This window comes from Diachasma alloeum, unplaced genomic scaffold (assembly GCF_001412515.2).
Source record: "Diachasma alloeum isolate Michigan unplaced genomic scaffold, Dall2.0 Dall_scaffold_00705, whole genome shotgun sequence".
Classification (NCBI taxonomy): Eukaryota; Metazoa; Arthropoda; class Insecta; order Hymenoptera; family Braconidae; genus Diachasma; species Diachasma alloeum.
The window spans coordinates 176,682-199,792 of NW_021680837.1; the positions used below are offsets into that span (position 1 = coordinate 176,682).

At 37.8% G+C, this 23,111-nt stretch overlaps 1 protein-coding gene across 1 annotated transcript in view; it reads left to right on the top strand.

Moving 5' to 3' along the window:
* Positions 1-16,277, top strand: part of LOC107044264 — a gene marked incomplete at its 3' end in the record, with an annotated part of 188,568 nt that extends 172,291 nt beyond the window's left edge. The window contains exon 5 of the mRNA XM_015266067.1: positions 16,173-16,277. Coding sequence (XP_015121553.1) covers positions 16,173-16,277 — 105 coding nt within the window. The remainder of the gene's footprint in view (positions 1-16,172) is intronic.
* Positions 16,278-23,111: the final 6,834 nt, after the last annotated feature.

The following is a 23,111-nucleotide window of genomic DNA, read 5'->3' on the forward strand; positions in this document are numbered from 1 at the left end:
CAGATATGTACAATCAGTATACTTGATTGTACTAATCAGGAAAAAAATTTACATGAGCTGGGGGTCATTGAAAATGGGTGTACTAGCTCGAAAGTGATGGCAGAGCGTTTGTACTTAGACATAACCCCATCGTGAGCCCTTTAAATTACACCTCGACGTTAGTACTTTCACGAGTCTGGGTCTACAGACATGTACAATCAGTATACTTGATTGTACTAATCAGGAAAAAAATTTACATGAGCTGGGGGTCATTGAAAATGGGTGTACTAGCTCGAAAATAATAGGAGAGCGTTTGTACTTGGAAATAATTCAATTATGAGGCCTTTGAATTACACCTCGACGTTAGTACTCTCGCGGCTCCGAGTCTACAGACATGTGCAATCAGTATACTTGATTGTACTAATCTGGAAAAAAATGTACATGAGCTGGGGTTCATTGAAAATGTGTTTACTAGCTCGAAAATAATCGCAGAGCGTTTGTACTTCGACATAACCCCATCATGAGCCCTTTAAATTACACCTCGACGTTAGTACTTTCACGAGTCTGGGTCTACAGACATGTACAATCAGTATACTTGATTGTACTAATCAGGAAAAAAATGTACATGAGCTGGGGGTCACTGGAAATGTGTGTACTAGCTCGAAAATAATAGGAGAGCGTTTGTACTTGGAAATAATTAAATTATGAGGCCTTTGAATAACACCTCGACGTTAGTACTCTCACGACTCCGAGTCTACAGATATGTACAATCAGTATACTTGATTGTACTAATCAGGAAAAAAATGTACATGAGCTGGGGGTCACTGGAAATGTGTGTACTAGCCCGAAAATAATAGGAGAGCGTTTGTACTTGGAAATAATTCAATTATGAGGCCTTTGAATTACACCTCGACGTTAGTACTCTCACGGCTCCGAGTCTACAGACATGTACAATCAGTATACTTGATTGTACTAATCTGGAAAAAAATGTACATGAGCTGGGGGTCATTGAAAATGTGTTTACTAGCTCGAAAATAATGGCAGAGCGTTTGTACTTTCACATAACCCCATGATGAGCCCTTTAAATTATACCTCGACGTTAGTACTTTCACGAGTCTGGGTCTACAGACATGTACAATCAGTATACTTGATTGTACTAATCAGGAAAAAAATGTACATGAGCTGGGGGTCACTGGAAATGTGTGTACTAGCTCGAAAATAATAGGAGAGCGTTTGTACTTGGAAATAATTCAATTATGAGGCCTTTGAATTACACCTGCACGTTAGTACTCTCACGGCTCCGAGTCTGCAGATATGTACAATCAGTATACTTGATTGTACTAGTGAGGAAAAAAATTTACATGAGCTGGGGGTCATTGAAAATGGGTGTACTAGCTCGAAAATAATGGCAGAGCGTTTGTACTTGGACATGACCCCATCATGAGCCCTTTAAATTACACCTCGACGTTAGTACTTTCACGAGTCTGGGTCTACAGACATGTACAATCAGTAGACTTGATTGGACTAATCAGGAAAAAAATGTACATGAGCTGGGGGTCACTGGAAATGTGTGTACTAGCTCGAAAATAATGGCAGAGCGTTTGTACTTGGACATGACCCCATCATGAGCCCTTTAAATTACACCTCGACGTTAGTACTTTCACGAATCCGTGTTTACAGACATGTACAATCACTTTATTGGGTTGTACTCATCAGAAAAAAATGTGGCGATCCAAATGTAAATAGAATAATGAGTAAGGCCAGTCAATAATGAGGGGGTTCAAGATTGTACTAACATGTAGTAACAATTTTCCGATTAATACATGTTAATTTTTTTTTATATGGCATTAAAAAAATTGCAAGGGGGAAATTATGGATGGGGATAGTTAATAAAAAAACAAGTGAAGAAGTAAATCGACCATGGTACAAACAAGTACTAACGATTTCAAATTGATTCATGTAATATTATTTTTTCTCCTGGTTGTTAAAATTTTAAAAGGGGTGAACTATAGAAGGGGGTTAGTATTGAAAATAAAAAAAAGTTGTACATACCAGTACTATCAAAGTGCAACTGATTGCCACATTTTTTTTTCCAACTCGGCCGCTGCACGATTTTGCCCCCCTGCTTCAGGTCTAAAGTAAGGCGGTACAAAAAAAAGTGCATAGGGTACATTCAAGTACTCAATGAGTACAATCCAGACCAACAAAAAAAAAGTCGAATTTCCAAACTTCGATGCCAACTTCACATAGCTGTACTACATGAGTACATACTTTCTCTTGTAACGTGGCCAATTTTTACTGGGGATAAAAACGGACGTTAACTCGCCCTTTTCCCTTGGCAATGTCAGAAAACTGAAACTCGATGATTATGGGCGCCAGTTGTTCTTTGTCTCGACGGAAATAAACTGAAATTAGACCGAAGCAAAAAGTACAACGAAACCAAAAATTCGAACCCAACAAAACTTAAACCTAAGGGGGCCAAGGGAAAGGTGACAGGGTGCTGGCGCTGCTCAGGGTGTCGGTTGTGGAGAGAGGGGTAGGTTCAGGTGGAGAACGGGTCACTGGGCTCTTATCCTAAAAGAAAGACACGCAAGGCCAAAATTTAATGCTGAAATGTACGGGTCTATATTGTCTCACAAATTCAACAAAAGAGTAATAATCGTGATATTTTTCAAAAAAAAGCAACCATGATCCGCTCTGAGATTGACCAAAAAAAAATTATATATCTATCCATCAAAGTCATTAACAATAATTCCACAATATCACAATAATATCACACCGTACTTAATATTACGCGATGTACGCAGAGACCCAAAAAAAATAATAAATCCAAAATACAATAAGTATCCTCAAAAATGGGACAACGGAGAAGAAAAAAAAAGGGAAAAAAAAGAATATCGAGTTCAATATCGGACGAGAGTTGGCTAATTTAGCAGTAACGAAGAAAAATTACTCTCAATCCCGGATTTCAAAAATCATCCCCGACGATGGAACGTAATAGAGTAAGGATTTCAAAGAAAAACCGAAATTCCTAAGGCGCCGCAGACGCAAGTTACAATGAAGAACCTAGCGCAACATAATCCTCGGGAACGCGCGGGCTCGAGAGCATAAACGAACACGTGGTAGCTAAAACGACGGACGCGGCACATAGAATCTACGGAGGCGCGACCTTGAAGCGAAAACCGCATGTGAATCTCTCCAACGAGGGCGGTGAACACGCGAAGAGAAAAAAAAATCAATAAATTCTAACAGGCCATCGGGACTCAAAAATCCTAATTACTCCGTATTTTCAGGGATATTTCATCCCGAGGCGGTGAACGCAACATTGAAAACGATCGGAGCGAAATGAAAACAGAACTATATCCCGAGAAAATCGAAGGAACGCAAGAAATCCCGAAAAGTTCTTAAATAAATAAAACATCGAATTCACTAAGCCATAACGACTGGCAAGACCGAGAGGTAAAGCTCGAGGTGTTCTAGGAGGCGTCTAGCGCAGAAGTGCCTTTGAAGTCGGACATTGCACGGCTTTTACTCCAAAATCCTAACGCAAAACTCCCGAAATATTCCCTCACTTAAATGACATAGCTATCCTTACGGGTGCGAGAGAGAAGCATGAAATCCACCATCGAAAGAGAGAGACAGATGCGAAATCTCTCGCGGCGTCAAAACTCGCAAAACCTGCCAGGCGATTAATGCAATTATTAGGCGTTCTTTAATCTCTACCGCACAGAGCAAGACCTCAAAATCAATAATTTATTATCCTAAAACCTTGAGATCAGAAAACTACAAAAACGATTCCCAACAACCCAAAAAAATATTCGTGAAACTCACCAACGGAACGACGCCCTACTCCCCGCTTGTCTGCTCCCCGGCAAAGCCTCCACATATAAATCTCCGGGCCCTCAAAAGTCTTGTTTCACTCCGGTACGCTCCCGATTAATTACAATTCCTCTGCTTCCACACACACAAAAAAAAACTCCTAATAATCGTCTCAGCGGCGAGAACGAACTGCGTTACACTCACGTGTGTCACATGTGAGGAGGCTAATCGATACTGACGCTCGATGGGCCACGATGGCGGCTTGGCGCACGGAGAGGAGACGTGGACACAGCGCCACGTGCGCCTGGATGGTGCAACAGTTACATAACGGTCGGTAATCGGGATTTCTACCTAACGAAATTCAAATTGAAATAACTCTATACAAAAATTAATTACTACACTGATTGAAATGGATGTCAGAGTTGGTTATTAACTCAAGAAAAATTCCTATTTAACTATAATCTCCTTTTCGGAGTCGTATTCTCGGGATCACGGGGCTAGGAAAATAAATTACAAAAGAAACGAACAAAACTTAATTACAAAAAATAAAAACAATTAGAAAAATCGAACTAAAACGACCTTGGCGATTCACGCAAGAACAACGGTCGGGATTGATCGCGTGACCTTCCACCTAACCCAAAACTAACCCTTCCCAAACCCCTAAAATCCACTAATTGAGTGGTAGTATTCCAACTACTCCTACACAATCCCCGAAAATTCGAAACGAAGGGGAAAAATCCTCAAAAATGATCGCGCAGCTCGGTAATATCTCGGCCTAAGCCACGCAAATTCTATCGGCCCTATATAATTAATTCTTCCCCCATCCAATTAACAAAACGGAAGGCGCGAAACGCAATGTGAAGACAAAACGAGTTCAAAAATACAAAAGGGCGTCAGAACGCAAAACCAGATTCCCAATAACAAAAAAAAAGATTAAAAAAAAAGGCGTTAGAACGCAAAACCGAAGTTCTAATGAATCTAAAGTGACTCGAAATCTCTAATTATTAACAAACGACTTGACTGGAAACTATTGGCTCGAATGGGTCATTTTCGCTGCGTACTTACGATTCTTCCGGTACTCTTTCCGATGATCCCGCGGCGAGCGAAGGGATTTCCCCAGTATCCCTTACACTCTAAATTTTCGCTCCTTTAACATTAATTATTTGGCCAGGACAAATATCAAAAGCTCAAATTTTTGAAAAATCATATCTTGTGAAGAAATTGGCCGATTTTAATAAATAAAAAAAAAAATTTTTTTTTTTTATTATCCCTTGAGCTATTTTTGTCGGTCAACCTTAGATATTTTTAAGGCATAAATTACTTGGAAAGCGGGATGCTATATGCTATCCATCGACTTTTCGGACCTCTATATGAGGGAAATAATTGAATAATTATCAATGCACAAATTAAAAAATTCGAAGGCACACGGGCTCGAACACAAGTGGGGTATGATCCCACATCTTCTGTTTGTCGGATAGTTGCTCTGCTTTTTTTTTTTAACCATGTTTTTTTATTCATTTTCTACAGTAGGTATTTACAATATTTACAGCTATTTACATTTTTAAAAAACAGGTACATAAAAAAAATGAAATTTAGTATCTGGTGTTCGATAAACATTGGTCACTCTGTGACACTCGTATTCCATTTTTTATTGGGCTTTTTTATAGATTTATTATTATTATAAGGTTTTAAACCTTTGCTCTGTTGTAGAGCTTTTTTGTTTTTGTTTTTATGCGCTTGAAAAAAAAAGAAAAAGTGTGAGAAAAAAAAGAAAAAAATAAGTGTGTGTATAGTATAAAAAGGACAGGTGCTCTGCCAATTGAGCTATTGTGCTATTGAGCTATTATCGTAACGATATGCACAAGTTCTGAAATTCGGAGATGCGGAGGAGGCCACAATAGCTCAATTGGCAGAGCACCTGTCTGAGTCTGCCTCGAGCAGTGACAGAGTGTGGACGCTTGACCGTACCAGCATCACTACAGTATATCTGTCTTGAATAAAAGTTTAACTCAATAACACCCACACGAGTTAAGGTGTCGTCTTGTGATTGTGTTTGTTAGTCGTTAATAACACATAGAAATTCACAAGTTCGTAAGTGCTGCGGCCAGTTGCCGTGCACTTTTTCTTATTTAATTTTATAATTAATTACCATGAGTGGAAATGGTAGAGGCAGAGGTCGTTTACCTCCAAAAGATTTCCGTAATAAGAGGAAAATTCCCGATGAAGATTCATCTACAATACCTGATAAAATGGGTAGATTCCACAAACCAAACGTTACAACTGATCGTTTGGACAAAACGATTGATAAAGAGTTAAGAGAATTAAAAGCTCTATATGGAAAAGGCGTCTCCAGCCTTTCTCAACCAACTCCGAAGCCTGTGATCACACCTAAGTCCAAAAGAGTGGGAAACTCTCAACCTACCAATTCTTCGAATAAAGACGATAATTCGGAGAATATTCAAGACAACTCTGAGAATCAGTCACCATGGATTTCTCCAAAAAAAAAAAAAAACATCACCTCGCAAGCGGTCTAATAATAGATTTCCCACCCCTTCGCAACTTGAGGACAACAACATCTTCGACAGTTTGCTGTCTAACGTCGAAGGACAGGAGAGTGAAACAGAAGGCCCTGATGTCCCTGCCGGATCACACCAACACCAAAACACACAGAGAGCCTCCGGTCAACGACCCCCCCCCCCAATCCACACAATTGGGAAAACGCTGAAGGAACTGGCTGAATTACTGACCTCATCTAACGGTGATATTAAAGATAAATTCCATCTAAAACAACCCAAAGATTCCAAATATGTAACAATTTTTATGAGGGATAGTTCATTACATAAAAAATTCAAAGATTTACTCAATGAAAAGAATATTGAATTCTACACATATACTCCAAAGTCTGATAAACTGAAAACAGTTGTATTAAAGGATTTGTATGGAGACTTTACTGATGATGAGATTCTTGAAGCATTGAAAGAATTAAATTTACAAAATGTTGAATTCTTGAAAACTTCAAAAATGATCTTTAATAAGAAATCAAATCATTTCGGTTATATAATTCAATTATCAAACAAATCAATGATTTCGGAGCTCACTAAGATTAAAATTCTTTTGTATCAAAAGATCAGATGGGAGCCTCTCCGCAAAAATAGTTTGTTTCAATGTAAAAGGTACCAACGTTTAGGACACGCTAGCGGAAGTTGTTCTCTTGCTTTCCGCTGCGTGAAATGTAGTAATAATTGAGAATCGGGCAAATACCCACTTTCTAAAGATTCTGACAAATCACTTTTAAAATGCGCCAATTGTCAACGGGTCACCCTGCAAATTACAAAGGTTGCCCTTATTATAAGAAAGCAGTAGAAATTGTGAAATCCGACCAACAAATTAATGATAATAAAAGATATAATAAAATTAAAAACATTAGTAACAGAATTACTCCTGCAGTGACTTTCGCAGATACAGTAAAATCCAGAGGTCAAAATAATGTACACCTGAATAAACATTCAAAATTGCTTTCACAATCTAGAGATTCTCAACCAACCCATTCTAGATCAAACGATATATCCGATTCACAAGTCCCCGAATCTGAAACTATTCCCCCTTGGGCAGAGACCTTGAAGAATCAAATTATCTCTGCAATTGGAATCAATATTAAGCCAATCTCTGATCAAGTAGATATAAACACAAAAAATATTAATAAAATTTTAGAACACCTCAAACTTAATGGCGGGGACAAATAATCCAAATCATTCGAATGTCGATAATAATATGAACTCAGTTGTAATCAACGGGTTAAATATTGTTTCTATCAATACTAATTCTTTAGTTAGGCAACAAAGGAGATATTATTTACAAACGTTTATAGATAAAAATAATATCGATGTGGCCTTAATTGGAGAAACTAAGTTGAACAACAAACACAAAATAAAATTCGATAATTATAATCTAATAAGAAACGATAGGAACAATTCAGTGTTTTCAGGAGGCACGGCAATAATAATCCGCAAAGATATAGAGTTCAAAATTATTAATTATCCGAATTCAATTAATAATTCGATTCTAGAATACACAATTATAAAAAGTAAGACTACAAATTCAAAATCATTGTTTGTCATCAGCGTTTATGTCACCAACGCTGGCAAACGTAAAAAGATATTTCTAGATGAGTTGAACTTTTTATTCAACGAACTTAAATTATTTGATCTAAACAACTATTATATAATAATGGGTGACTTGAATGCATGACATCAAGAATATGGAGATTTTCACAATAATGACCGAGGCCGTCACCTTCGATATTGGGAATTAGCTAATGAGCATAAATTCAAGTTGAATCTTGTTCCACCTGAAGATTTTACCTTCATCCAATCTCAGTAATACCCCGATCTTGCTCTAGTCGACTCTAGACTTCGTATCGGGAATTTAAACAATGATAAAATTCGAACTCATATCTTGTGACCGTTTTCTAGATTCTATAATACTAATTCCTGAAAAAAGGGTTAGGGCGATTCAAGAAAAGGGACAAATAAGGGATAATTTGAGAATAATAGTCTATATTCTTTTCTAAATACAATTATGATCGTCAAAAGACGTAAATAAGGCCTTTACTGAGATCTAGTGAGTGGGGGAGGCCAGGCAACTTTTCTACACGTAAAAAGGGAGTGACTCTAATGCAGAAAAAGGGGAGAAGCTAGTCGTGTCGAGGGAATGCAACTAAATATGAAAATAATGACTGAATGGGGAAGAAACAAAAGAGTGTAGGCTCACCGTTGGGGGGTATGAAGGGTAGTATTGTGGGGACAAGAAGGAAAATGAGGGGGGTAACTCGTACTCACGATGGGACTTCACTCTGGCGAACACGTGGAATTCCACCGGCGCCTTGCACTCCTTCAAAATACCAGGGCGTTCTCCTGGAGAGCCTTCTTTCCACCTCGGGATTTCCTGGGCACCAATACTAGAGCTGGGATGAGCTCGATGTATCAAAAGTCCTCTTTTTATCCGCCAAATAACTTCCGGGCGAATTTTACTGTATTCACTATTTACTTTCGGGGCACGTGGCGACTCACGGGGCAGCTAATGCACGAGTAACGGTCTTTTCTTTTCCTTCGCGATTCGTGGGGGTTCGTCAGGTGTCGAAGTCCTTCGGGTTTTAATTCGGGAGCAATCGGGGCCAATCAGCACGGGTGAGTGGTGATGATGACCACAATCCAGGGATGTCTCGCAAGGGATTATTGCAGGTGTTGAATATTCGGGGGTCCAGTATGGGGAATTTCCAGGAGGCGATGGCTTCTCCAATTAATCGGGTGGGGCCGGAACTGATGTCTTCCTTCGGCTGATGTCTTCGTGATGTCCAGGGGCAGGGATAGAGGGGCGATGAGGGGAAAAGTCTGGGGAAGGGGTATCCAACGGTGGCGAGAATTTGCGGTTTTAGGGGGCAGTGTGTGTTGGGGAAAAATATCTATAAAAATAATAAAAATTAAATAATGTGCCTCGTCACAATCTATGATAGTGATTACAAGGCTTTAACAGCGATTATTAAACTAAATTATTCCATGAGTATTAATATTTCAAACATTGAGAAGGACGAATTTTATCTATATTAAAATACCAATTGGGAATATTTCACTAATTATCTCAAAGTTAACTATAATTTGAACATTCCAGATGACAGGAATCTGTCTAATGATGAAATTGAAGATCATATTAAAGATTTCACTGACTACATTCATTCTACAATAGAATCTAAAGTTCCTAAAGGGAGACCCTCGCGGAACATTTATAAATATTCAAACATAAAAATTATAAAACTACAGAAAGCTAAATCTAAACTACTAACAATTTATAACAAATGCTTGAGAAAAGATCCATGTAAACAAAATCAGCTTACACATTATGTTCATGATTTACTGAAATCTTGTAAAAACAAATTAGATTCTGCATTTAGTTCTGCAGTAGAAAAATACTGGCAGAATATTTATACAAAATCGATTTTCGCGGCACTGAAAAATTCCTGCCAACCATTAATAATATATTCAGACCTAAACAAAAACAAATTATTAATGAATTAAAGATCACTACCAATACTATGGCATTAGTTCATGAAGCAGGATGTGAAAACAAAATCCCTATTCAAAACAACGATTATATTATTAATGATGAACTGGACTCAATCAATATCATGGGTGCTCACTATCAAAGAGTTAATTCTGCTCGTTATGTCAATGAAAACACTCGCTTGAAACAACTAATTGATCAGAAAATTCAAAACTTTATGACTGAGATAAACAATGACATTACGAATAACCGAATGGTCACCACATTTGACCAAATTAATAAAGCTTCAACTGCCAAAAATAACCCAGATTTTGAGAAGTTTTTCACAGATTTTGTAACAGTTAAACTGATACTAAAATATCTTCCTAACAAAATCTCATGTGGTATAGACAAAATTCCGCCGATAATTATTAAACATTTACCCGAAATAATGATCATGGATCTCACCAAAATTTTGAATAATTGTCTAAATAATTATTACTATCCTAAACAATGGAAAACTGCTGTAGTTATTCCAATACACAAAAATGGAAAAATTTTAACAGATCCCTCCAGCTATAGACCTATTAGCATAACCCCATCGCTCAGTAAAATTTATGAAGCAGTCATCACCAATGCTATGATGAGCCATGTAAAATCCAATAATATCATCCCAGATAACCAATATGGTTTCAGGCATTATCACTCGACTTTACACGCAGTGAATAAATTAATTTCTGATGTTAACGAGGATTTGTTTAAAAATAAAATGGTTGGTGCAGTTTTACTAGATCTAGAAAAAGCATTTGATAGTGTATGGCTGAATGGTCTAACCTTCTTACTAATCAGAAAAAAATTCTCAACGGAATTCATCAGAGTTATATGGTACATGATTCACGACAAAAATTTTCGAGTGTTTAATCACAATAATGAATTGAGCTCTATGTTTCATATCACTGAAGGATTATAGCAGGGAACTATTAATTCCCCCTGTCTATTCTCAATATTTACAGCGCATATGATTGATTCATTTGTTCTGAATTCTGGCACTGACACATATTCATTGACATATGCAGATGACAGAATCATATATGCTGCTGGTAATGATGGAGCACGTATGAAAAAATCGTACAGAAATTTTCTATACAGGTTGCGTATAGAAATGCTATAGGATCTCCGTATATGATATTCGGATATTTCTATACGAATATTTTCTATACAAATTATTTCGATACATAAATTTTTACATAAATTTTTGTTTTCGTACGAACGATGTCTAAACGCTTCAGAGAAAAGCGTAGAAAAATGTCGCAACTCGATACGAAATGTTTCTATACAGGTGGCAGTGGGTCGTATAGGATCACATCTATAAAAATTGTATAGAAATAATTTGTATAAACAATATCCGTATAGAAATATCCGAATATCATATACGAAAATCCTATAGAAATTCTATACGCAATCCGTATAGAAAATTTCTATACGATTTTTTCATGCGTGAGTTGAAGTTTCAAAAACTTTAAATTCATTAACTGAAAAAGTGAATAAGTTATACTCTATGTGGAATCTCAAAGTGACTCCCACTAAAAGCGAAACTATTCTCTTTCGAAATACCCAAACTAATATGTCCAAAAAAAAAGTTGAAACCATAAAAAAGTTTGAAATAAAAATTGAAGATCCAAATTCAAACAAGGAAACAATAATTCCCAACAGAGATATAGTAAAATATCTAGGAGTACATCTGGATTATTTAGTTCGTTGTTCAAAACATGTAGACATTCAAATTGAAAAAGCTCACAAAAGATATAAATCTTTGGGTTATTTATTCCACAATAAATATATTAACAAAAGAGCGAGAGTAATCTGCTATTTACTATTAATTAGACCATTATTGACATATGGTTCGGAAGTGTTATGGAACATGGGAGCTCATCAATCTGAAAAACTGAGGATTTTTGAAAGAAAATGTATTAGAACTGCATTATTTCTATATAGATCTGAACACTCTAATTTTCAGCACAGAATGAGTAATAAAGTTCTTTATAACAGAGCAGAGAGTCCAAGAATCGATAATTTTATACTCAGATTAGCAAGAAATTATTATAATAAAATAAAAGACATCCCTAATGAGGCAATTAATGTTTTGGCTGAATTTCCAGTAGAACACGCAATTGGCCGAGCTCGTTGTGGAAATATAAAACCTCAATATTTCACGTATTATGATAGAATCGGTTTGTTTCAAGATGAATTGAACGAACCAGTTTTATATCACATCAGCAGACACAAAAATAAGAACAGAATCCCTATTGATGATTTTGATTCAAATAATTTCATCTATTCTAGAGAAATTCCAAAAGTTGATCTTGAAGACTTCTCAAGAATCAACAAAAAATTTTGGTGGCTGAATGTTGATGATAAACATATGAGAGAATTGAAAATCCGCGAGGAAATATTCAAACAACTGAATAAAAACCAAAATAGACCTCAAGGACGATACAATAGACACAATTTCCGTCCTCCTTAAATACTGAATTACAATCTATTTCATAAATATCAATCTAATTAATAGATATTAATTAGTAAAATATCAAGTATTAAAAAAAAATACGAAGACTGAGCATATAAATAATATGTTAAATATAATAAGTACCATCTCAGCCAATATGTAAACAATTCAATTATTATAAGTGTCTTTCTTAATTTAAGAATTCACCCTAGGTAATTAGAAAAATTACATTCTTTCAACTTTCCACCCATGCGGATATTGTTGTGCTTTTTTTTAACATCCATGCAAACACAAATCAAAAATTTTTTTTTTAAGCACTAACCATTTATCCGGGGAGACCCGGGTTCGATTCTCGGCTGGGTGAAGCGGAAATTTTTTCTCTCTAAATTCTAATTCTCTTAGAATTCTTTAATGCCTAAAGGAGGTTAGGCGGTGTATGAGATGAATTTGAGAGTGAATTTCTGTGGTTCCCGGTAGCTTAGTCGGTAAGAGTGCCCGGCGCGTATCTGGGAGACCCGGGTTCGATTCCCGGCTGGGTGAAGCGGAAATTTTTTCTCTCTAAATTCTAATTCTCTTAATAAATAAATTATAAATTATAAAAAAATAAATTTATAAATACTAATTGCAAAAAAAATTTACGCAACGACCAACGATGGAAATAACTATTATTTAAAATACATAAAACATGAAATATTAAATAAACTCGAGAGTCACTCCTGGCCAAAGTTTATACAGTCATAGAATAATGTTCATAGAATTTTGTTGATACTAGTTTTTAAGGTATGTATATATTGTAAATACTGTTTTTTTTTTTCAAATAAAAACCTGGTTTAAAAAAAAGCAGAGCACCTGTCCGGCAAACACAAAAAAATTTTCTCTCATCTCCATATGGCTATCCCCTTTTTGAAATACCCCGAAAAAGTTGAGTAATACCATTATCCATCGAAGAAAAAAAAATTATTCGATTTTCGAATGGCCCCTGCATAACAGAAGGATTTAAATAACAAAAAACTTAGAAAATGACTCATTATTCTTCCTCGTGGTACTGTCGTATTTTTATTCCAAAAGTATATGAAAAAACGAAAAAAATCTTTTTTTATTCATCAAAATCGGCCAATCTGTTCGCAAGATATGATTTTTCAAAAATTTGAGCTTTTGTTATTTGTCCTGGCTAAACAATTAATGTTGTAACGATGCTGCCTGATGAGGGCTCACAGACAGGTTACAATAAATTCTTTTTGCACTTCTAAGTATCTATTTATTCATTAAATCTATCAATAAAGGCGTGCAGTAGGGAAGTGAGTTAGGGAAGACGTTCTGAAAATTATCACTCTCTGGATTACTCAAATTATAACTTTTATTCAGTACATGTCTCAGTTCATTGATTATTAACCAGTCTCTCTCTTTTACTCTTAATTCGCATGTTCGTATGTTCTTTGGTACACTCGAGTGGTCAGGGGGGGCTTAGTATTATAATTCGGCAATTAATACCTGTTGCCTCGTGGGACATGGGCTTATAACCTCCCAGCCTCGACTTGTAGACGATGTCTCCTCCTATCTGTACCTCCTCGAATGTGGATTTTGGACCAGCAGATTCACTGACTCGACTGTTCTCTTTACCTCTACTCTACAACTGATCTCACTAGTCTTAAATTATGGTAATTTACTCATTTTTGGCTAACAAATCTCAGTTCACATGTCACTGGCACATGGGGCGGAAGTCAAGAGAGAGAGATCCTCTCGATCAGGGTCGATGGCGCCAGCCCTTACCCGGGACGCTACAGTGTCCCTTTTTCTTTGGCGGATGGCGCCTCGAGTATCAAATTACCCGTTTTTCGTTTCGTCCCGTCGTTTACAACCGACGGCGACTACGCTCGAGCGCGCCTTGTCACAATGTTAAAGGAGCGAAAATTTAGAGAAAGTATGTACTCATGTAGTACTTGACTGGGAGCATGCTAATTCAAGATTCTGAGAACCAAAAATTCCAGGGTGGCTGAGTTGACATGGAATGTCCCATATACTATTGAATCTCATATTCACCCCAAAAGTTGTTTTACGCCTTATGTCGAAAGGCACTATTTGATGAATTTTCCTAAACTTACTCGTCTGTCGAATATTCACGAAATTACCGATGTCCAATGGTCGCGGTGGCTAAATCGTTAGTTCGACTTGGCTCCTAGGAGGTCTTTTTCTTCTCCTACTAGGAGGCTACACGGAGAGAAAAGTCGGGGAAAAATTCTAGTGCTCGACACCAGAAACGAGGCGCAAACTGCCGAACTCCCCTATTTTAATCGAAATAAGAATAAAAATTCTAGATCAGCACGGAAATTTTGCTGTAAGTTGATCAATTTTTGCAAAGAAGGCACTAGAAAATTTCCCGGTGTGTCAATTTTGTGGGGAATTCCGTAGAAAATTGTGGGAAAAACTTGATTAATTCTTGGTAACATTAGAAATTTTATTGTGCAGTTGGAGAATTTTTCTAGTGCTAGCACTGGAATTTTTGCCATTCTTCCTATCCTCGTACGTGTCCGCGCGACATCTGCAACGTTCAGCTCACCGAAGTGAGTCGAACAGCTGCACTCGGGAGTCCCGAGTGGAGACTTACAAATGGCGTCTTCAACGTCGGATAACGTTAGTGTGTATTCTGTAGAATTATGTGACAATCAGGGATTATTGGGCTCATTTTTCTCTGAAAGTGTAATTAACCATATCAAATTTGTGGGAAAACAAGTGTAAAGCAACCGGTCGTAGAAATTGTTGAAAATTGACATTATTCAGTGATGACGTTTTAAGATAATGTAATTCCCTGTAATCGTGGAACAAATGCAATAAAAAAAATCTATAAAAATAATTCATTGGCTTAACGCTCATTTTTGTTGATACTGTAGTACATTAATTTGAATAACGTTGATGTTATTCATGAATAATTAAGGGGGAAAAAAATTATGGCCGGGGAAAATTTTTGTCTGTCGAGTAATTTTTCCGTTGCCGATAAAGATTTCGTGATGAAATGTCAAATTTTCTAGTGCCGAAGGGGAAATTTTCATATCTTGGCACATTGCGCCTCAATTCTAGTGCAGCACTAGAATTTTTCCCGGAATTTTCCCACAAAAATTCTCTGACTTTTCTCTCCGTGTACTAGGAGGATTTTTTAACTTCTGGAAACAGGGGTTGAGGTCTCGAAAGGGTAGCTGGGCTTCGGATCCCGACTGGGGGGGGCCTTAAATTCCGATAATGGGGGTGTAGGGGCTCACCTGGGGCGGATTCTGGTGGGGTCCGTCTCACCTCGGGTCTGGACGAGCGAGAGGTTCCTAATAGAGGAGTCGACTGTACCGCCGGAGGTTTTCTGTGGTTTCCCCCGTCTCTCGCGGGAGCGAATGTGGTACAGTGTAACAAGTCGGCCACAGCCGCAAGGTTAGGTAGAGGGTAGATGGCGGAGTAAACCAAAAGGGTTTAAAATGCCTTAAATGAAAAAAAAAAATGAAAAAAATATTCACGAAACCGACAATATATCCACAATGCATTAACTGATTTCCATTGAGGATTTGTAATAAACGCCAGCCAATATACGTTCATCAAAAAGCAAATGAAAAAATATTTAACACAGAAATTCAAAATTTACCTACGTTTCGAGTGCTGTATGTAGTCCTCTTCAAGCCTCTTTTCAAATAAGATGCAATAAAATACATCATAAACACCTTGAGAAATCCTAAAAACCCGTTCGAATTATTCTCAAGAAAAAATCACAATTTTTTTTTGTCGAAATATCGTTTCTCAGTTCATCTTCGTTGGTCATTCCAGCAATTAATTTTTTTGCTTTTGTACTCATCAGGATACGAAAACGCTGATTGGTTCATTCCAACACCTGCACTCAGACCAGAGGAGGCGGACGTCAAATTATCACCAGATCAAATTCGAGAGACGCTCAACTATTTTAGTAAGTAAACTCTTTTTTCATTTGTTCTGATTTTTGTACAAAATGCATAAAATTGTAAAGAGGCTGAAAGTAAAATTATTGTTTTCAATAGTTTCATCCTATGATTTTGAGTACTCAATCACTGTAGGAAATGTCGTAAAAGTAGAAAAATCAAGAGAAAAAAATTTTTTTGTCATTTTTATTAAACTTTTTTTCGCGAGTAGGGTCTTTTACATCATTCTTCTATTTAGTGCGATTGAAATATTATCAATGGCGTGAGAAAGAAATGTTCTACCGAATTAGAAAGCGCTCTAGCAGAGCTGTATTTCATTTTGCTTCCGAATGGAAGCTTTGTAATCGCCCATTTTTACGATCTTCTCATTATGCTTGGAAATGCAGTAAAATGTCAAGAGACGTCAAAATATAATGTTGTTAGAATGTGTGTGTATGTCACTACATGTGTGCGGATTTTTCGGTTGTTTTAAATAAATCTTCACGAAACAAGCAGCGCGACAGATGACATATGACTGCTACTCTCCACGTATTTTTTTTCTCCTATTTTCATTTCTACCAATTTCATGGGTGGTAGGCTTCCGAATGCATCCCAATGTTCATGTTATATGGCTTTCTCAGTTATCCTGATGTGAAAATGAACGGTGAAATATAGTGTAACGAGATTTTCTCGTTACGGGTTGAAATCCCCTTAAATAAGAAAGAAAACTGATAAACTTATGATAAGAGAGACAGGAAGTGACATCTAGAGGCGGCTGAAAGATCCGCGACTAGATGAGAAGAGCCACAAACCGATGAAAGACCTAAGGCATAGCGGTTATGGGTGAAACCCCGATCCCTGGAGGTCTGGAGGGCGTTACTAGACTATAGCCATATTAGAATTCGCCCAGCATGTGCTAGGGGAAAAGGGGCCGACGTACAGGCTGTCCAACTGGGTGATTCTATAGGCTATGTCGGAGTAGACTACGGACCAACGGCCAGATGAAAGGACTGGTGCCCCCGGGATCCCGTCGGGTTGATTGGTGGGGATAGGGTAACGGAATGACCTATCGTCGCTGAGATACCCAGACTGGTGCATAACTGTGGCGGCGAATATAGGGGGATGCCCCTGCATCCCCCGCGCGTAAATCTGAGTTATTTCGAAACACGAGGTGACGACTTCGTCGTGCCCGGCGTCATCTAGTCTCGGCGGAACGATTCGAGGCGTATGGGCCCGTGGGCCTGGAGTCGAGAAATCCTCTTGTCGGCCCGACCATACGCCGACGGTCTAGTACTACCCGGAGGCAATGACGCGCGATGACCAAAGCGGTAACTGGTGGTTGAGAGTGTGGGTGGTCGTAGCGTGGGTAACGTAGTTCCACCCTGGTCAGATCAGCCTCTCAACGTCCCAGGCTCTGAGAAGTCCCGGCTGATTCGCAGATAATTCGGAAACTCTGCCGAGTATCAATCACTCGGGAAGAGGCAGCATGCCGGAGGGGTCGAGAGACCCCCGGAGGAAAGATGGATCTAATTCGGTAGGAAACTTATGCCGCGAGGCATAATCCGCGGCTTGCAAATGCCGTGGGGATGTGGCGGTTGTACTCCTGGTGGACCTCGCCCACTACCGTATCACGCTGATGTTAGCTGGGCTATCCATTGTCCAGCCACAAAGTCCTCTGAGTAGACGAGTTTGCCTCAGAGGCCGGTTTTCGTCGAACCTCCCGTGAAGGTTCGGCTGGCGCCCGACTATTGAGCGATAGAGACGGCCTAAAAGTATTTTGGATTTTTCCTGGGTGAACAACCCGGGAAAATATCCTTACAATAGATGCGTTAATTTTTTTCTCACGAATTTTGGATGAATTGTTCCATCTGAAGAGCTATCAAATATATCGACCTAAAATTTGATATAGGAATGTTCCTTGATAATTCTAACTAGAAGCCAAAGTTTTAAGAGGTTTCCCTGACTTTTACCGATGTCATAGTGCGCAAAAGTGAATTCCGACCAAAAAAATTAAAAAACGACGATATCTCGAAAAATTGCAAAAGGATGGTACCTATATTTTGTTGGATCTGGATAGATGACATCACAACGCCTATTTTGAACAAAATTGAATTGAAATTAGACCAATAGTTTTTGAGATATTGAGCAGAAAAATTTCACATGCAAAGTTGAATATTTCTGAAACTACTTGTCCGATTTCGTTCATCCAGAATCCCAAACTTTATCACCATAAGACCTAAAATCGTATCAAGTTTCAAGTTTCTATCTCGATTTTCACGTTTCTATGTCGATTATTTTTTAAGTTATCGTGCGAACAAGCAATTTCAGTTTCGAAAGAAATAAAAAAACGAGAAGAAAACTACATTGCTCGGGGGTGTAATGGCTTTTTTTCAATCCAATTAAATAGGTATCATCATAACGAGTATTTTGAAAAAAAAACCGAATCGGTCGAATGGTTCAGGAGATATCGGCAAAAATGATTTTCGAAGAATCGCTATATCTTAGGAACTGCTCAACCGATCGAGCTGAAATTTAGCAAAAAATTTGAGTCTGAATAGTACCAATTAGCAGGCAGATTTTCAGCATCTTTGTCTCAATAATTCTTGAGTTATGCGAACAAAAAATCCCTGATCGTAACAAATTCGACCCTCAAAATGCACGACCCTCTACACATTTGTGTCGTCATAGTATTGTACACGGAGAGGAATTTTTTAGAAAAATTCTAGTGCTGGAACGGGAAAAGAGGTGCAAAGTGACGGCCAGGAAAAAATTCCAGTGCCGGCACTAGAAATTTTATTGATGGAAACGTGAATTTTTCCCCGTATTTCTGTGAAAATTTCACAGAAATTCCCAGAAATTTTACCAGAAATACCAAGAAATTTTACCTTAACATCACTAGAATTTTTCACAGCCAGTGGATTGTGATTTTTTTCAGTACTCGTATTAGAATTTTTCTAGAAAATTTCTCTCCGTGTACCATAGTATGAAGCAAACAAGCAGAGATTGAAGCCTATCCGACAGAAGCCATTTCATTGTTACTTTGTGTGTTATTACTTTTTTCTTTTTTAATTTCTATCAATTCCATTGGTAGTATGCTTCCGAATGGATCCGTAGCAATTCCATTACAAAAATATGAAGTTTGGTGACCATGGCTGTATGTGACCATTTACCACCTTCACAATATAATGGTCTTCAACAGGCGTGTTGTTGCTGGGGTGACAACTTTTCAAAAGAGGGAATAGTGTTACGTATTTGTTATTTTTCTCTTTCTTTATTCTCTTCTCTTTATTTGTATCACACGAATGCGTCCTGACACTTTATATATATATATATATATTCATTTATTTAATTTGCTCCGATTTTTATAATAAACATTCTATAAATAGATAAATGGATTATTTCATTATGCCAATATGTTAGTAACATGAAATTCCAAGAAATTGTGATAAAAAATCCGATAACTAAAGAAAAACACGGTATTTGACGTAATAGACGATTTTTCATAAAATGTGCCATCTCACGAACTACTGCACGAATTAATCTCAAATTCTTTCGAGCTATGTAGCTAAATAGTATTGATCACTCCTCAAAATTTGGGATCGTTAAATAAAGTTCTAACCACATTATAGCCACACGAGTAGGCTTGATCACCTAAAAATAGAAAAATAGCAATATCTCGAAAAAATTCAATGCAACGGTACTTATATTGTAATTTGGTCAGATAGCCACCATTATAACGAATATTTTGAAAATAAAAATTAAATTCGGCTGAGTGGTTTTTGAGATATTAAAGAAAAAATTTCACATACAAAGTTGAATATCTCCGTAACTACTTGTTCGATTTCGCCCATTCAAAATACCAAACTTTGTTACCATGAGACCTACTATCATACAAAGTTTGAAGTTTCTATCTCAATTATTTTTCAAGTTATCGTGGTAACAAGCGATTTCGTAAAAAAAATGAAAATAAAACAATTCTCCGTAGCGGGGTGATTGAACTTCTATACAGTAAGATAGATCTCATTTTGACAAATATTTTGAAAAAAAAAAATTGGTCAAGCCGTCGGAGATATTTACGAAAAACGATTTTTGAGAAGTCGCTATATCTTAGGAATTACTCAACCGATCAGGCTGAGATTTGGCACAGATTTGGATCTCGTTGGTACCAACAATGAGCCAAAATTTCAACTTTTTTGTAATTACGGTTTTGGGGTTATTGATACATTTCTGGATAAACGCACACATATACGCACATATCCAGACACATTCATACAGACATCGTCTAAAAACATCATATCTCGATGTTTCAGACCACTCTGAGTCATATCCAAGCAAAATTAGAGAATCGAAAAAAATTGCATTTTCAAAACTTCCATTCGGAAGCAAAAAGAACATAATTTTATGGTAGATAAGTTCGTAAGTCATACAGATTCGAAAATCATTGATAGAATGATGATGTTCATTTTTTAACAAAAACTATTTTCAGTTAAATTGCTCTATGTCAAAATGTATTAAGTCAATCATCAGCCCAAAATTTCATACACTAGTGGACTCAATGGTATTAACTATTACCCAAAATTGTGACTCCTATTTCCACCTTCTATGTGTATTGTGGAACGTTAAATCAACTCTGAGATGAAAAACGCGAATATCTCGAAAACTTTGTATGAACGGATATCCATATTTTGATTGATCTCGATAGTGGATATCGAAACGATTATATTTGAAAAAAAAAAAGTTCAATCCGACCAGTAGTTTAGGAGATCTGGAGCAAAATATATTTTTACAAAAAGTTAAGGTACTTCCTAGTCAGTTATATGAAAACAGTCGACAATGTACGAAAAATGTGAAATTTTGTCCGAACACAATTGACTGCTCAGTTTTTTGTAAAAAAATGATTAAAAATATCATTTGTACAGCGTCTTATGAGAGTCACTTTTCAACTGTTCAGTATAAGCATCGACAATGTACAAGCAATGCAAATACCCAAGAATATATCTCTACAATTTCATAATTTATTACTGCACAGATTTTTTCTTATCGTTATTTTACATCGCCTCGACCCGTTAGGGTATAGTGCGATGATGATCAAGATTTTAAATGGTTAGATCGCACCATTCTACCCGGCCGAGATTTGAACTCGGAACCTTTGGCATGTGAGGCAACGAACTTACTGTGCACAGATTTTGAGAAATCATTGAAAATGTATCACACGATCATGAATTTTAGGTAAACTAGGGAAAAATGGCGGTGTAACATGACAACGGTGAGAGGAGGGTAGAATGTGCAGGGTTAGATCGACCTTAGGTCCTATAGTAAATGGAAGCAAATCTACTATAGTGTAGTATAGGTTCATATCAAAGCACAGTAACACCAACTTCGTCTAACGAAAATGCCTTGTTGCCGGATTGTTATGTCCTGACGAAGTTACTAGGAAGACAGTGGCGCCCTTCTAATAATTTAATGCCAAACTCGAAACCTGGATTCCTTAGCCGCTAAATCTCTGATGAGGACTCCATGGAAGTTGACTCGTTGATGATCAGTATAATTGAATTATAGGGGTAACTCGAAATAAAATCCAATAGACAAGTGCTTAGAGAGCACTTTATAACACTTGACAAACTCTAAAGATATTACTTGAAAGAAACTAATTCAAGAGAGAAGCTAAAGGCTGCAGGCAAAATAGCCTGGAGGACTAGGAGGAATATTTATAATTATACTGGCGGTTGGAAAAATCATTTTGTTGAAGCTGAAGGCTTATCGTAGAACAGCCACGATGGGACTGACTAAAACTCGGATTTAATTTCAAGGGTTGGGTCCAGCAACCCCCACTAGACGAAAAGTTGCGCATGTAAACCTGGCCCAGGGGAAACGGAAAAGTGAAACCCAAGGAAAAAGGGGAAGTGAAAACCGAAACTGAGGGAGATGGCAGATTTTACCGAAAACTTGGCGGGGGAGGGGGGGGGGGAAGCGGTGAATTGAGAATTCACAACCAAAAAAATTGCGTCTGTGAGTTTTAAAAAATATCTTCGAAACTAAGGGAGATGGCAATTTTTATTGGGAATTTTCCTCATCCAAATGTCAGCCAATAGAATTGCACTATTCGACTGTTATTTCATCAACACGGTATTTAGCTGATAATTTTTGACAATTCAACTGGTAATTTTTCATGTTGACTGACTATATTTGTAGAAAACAAAAGATTCCGTGGTCGAGTGAACCCCTGATTGGAACTGTCAGATGGATTCTGTCTCATAGCGCAATTCCTTTTGCCGACATTTCGATGGGAAAATTCCCTCCCGAATACTACTCGAGCTTCAAAATTAATCGAGTAATTCCCTGAAGGTTCCCACACAAACGAAGGCGTCACTCGACTCGTACTTCGCACTCGTGAATTTTAACCTGAAAAACTTGACTCCCTCGTTTGTTTGCACCGAACCTATCGGGAATTGCTCGATAATTTTGGAGCTCTCGTGGTATTACTTGCGAANAAAATTTGGGGGGGGGGGGGGGGGGGGGGGGGGAATTGTCCATCAAGAATCCGACAAAACTTCCTTTTTTCCCTCTTTTAACTTACATTAAAGGAGGGCATTTATATAGAATTTCACATCCTTGTGACGTCATAGGAAATAATAGGATGGGATTTGTATGAGGCAGGAGGGGAACCGGGATTATTTTCAATATGAATAATCAGAAAATGTTTACTGAAAAAAATGGATAGTCCAGACCGGGGTTTGAGGGAAATTATTTGATCTTTCGATGTATAATCACCCCCCCCCCCCCCCCCCCCCCCCCCCCCCCCCCCCCCCCCCCCCCCCCCCCCCCCCCCCCCCCCCCCCCCCCCCCCCCCCCCCCCCCCCCCC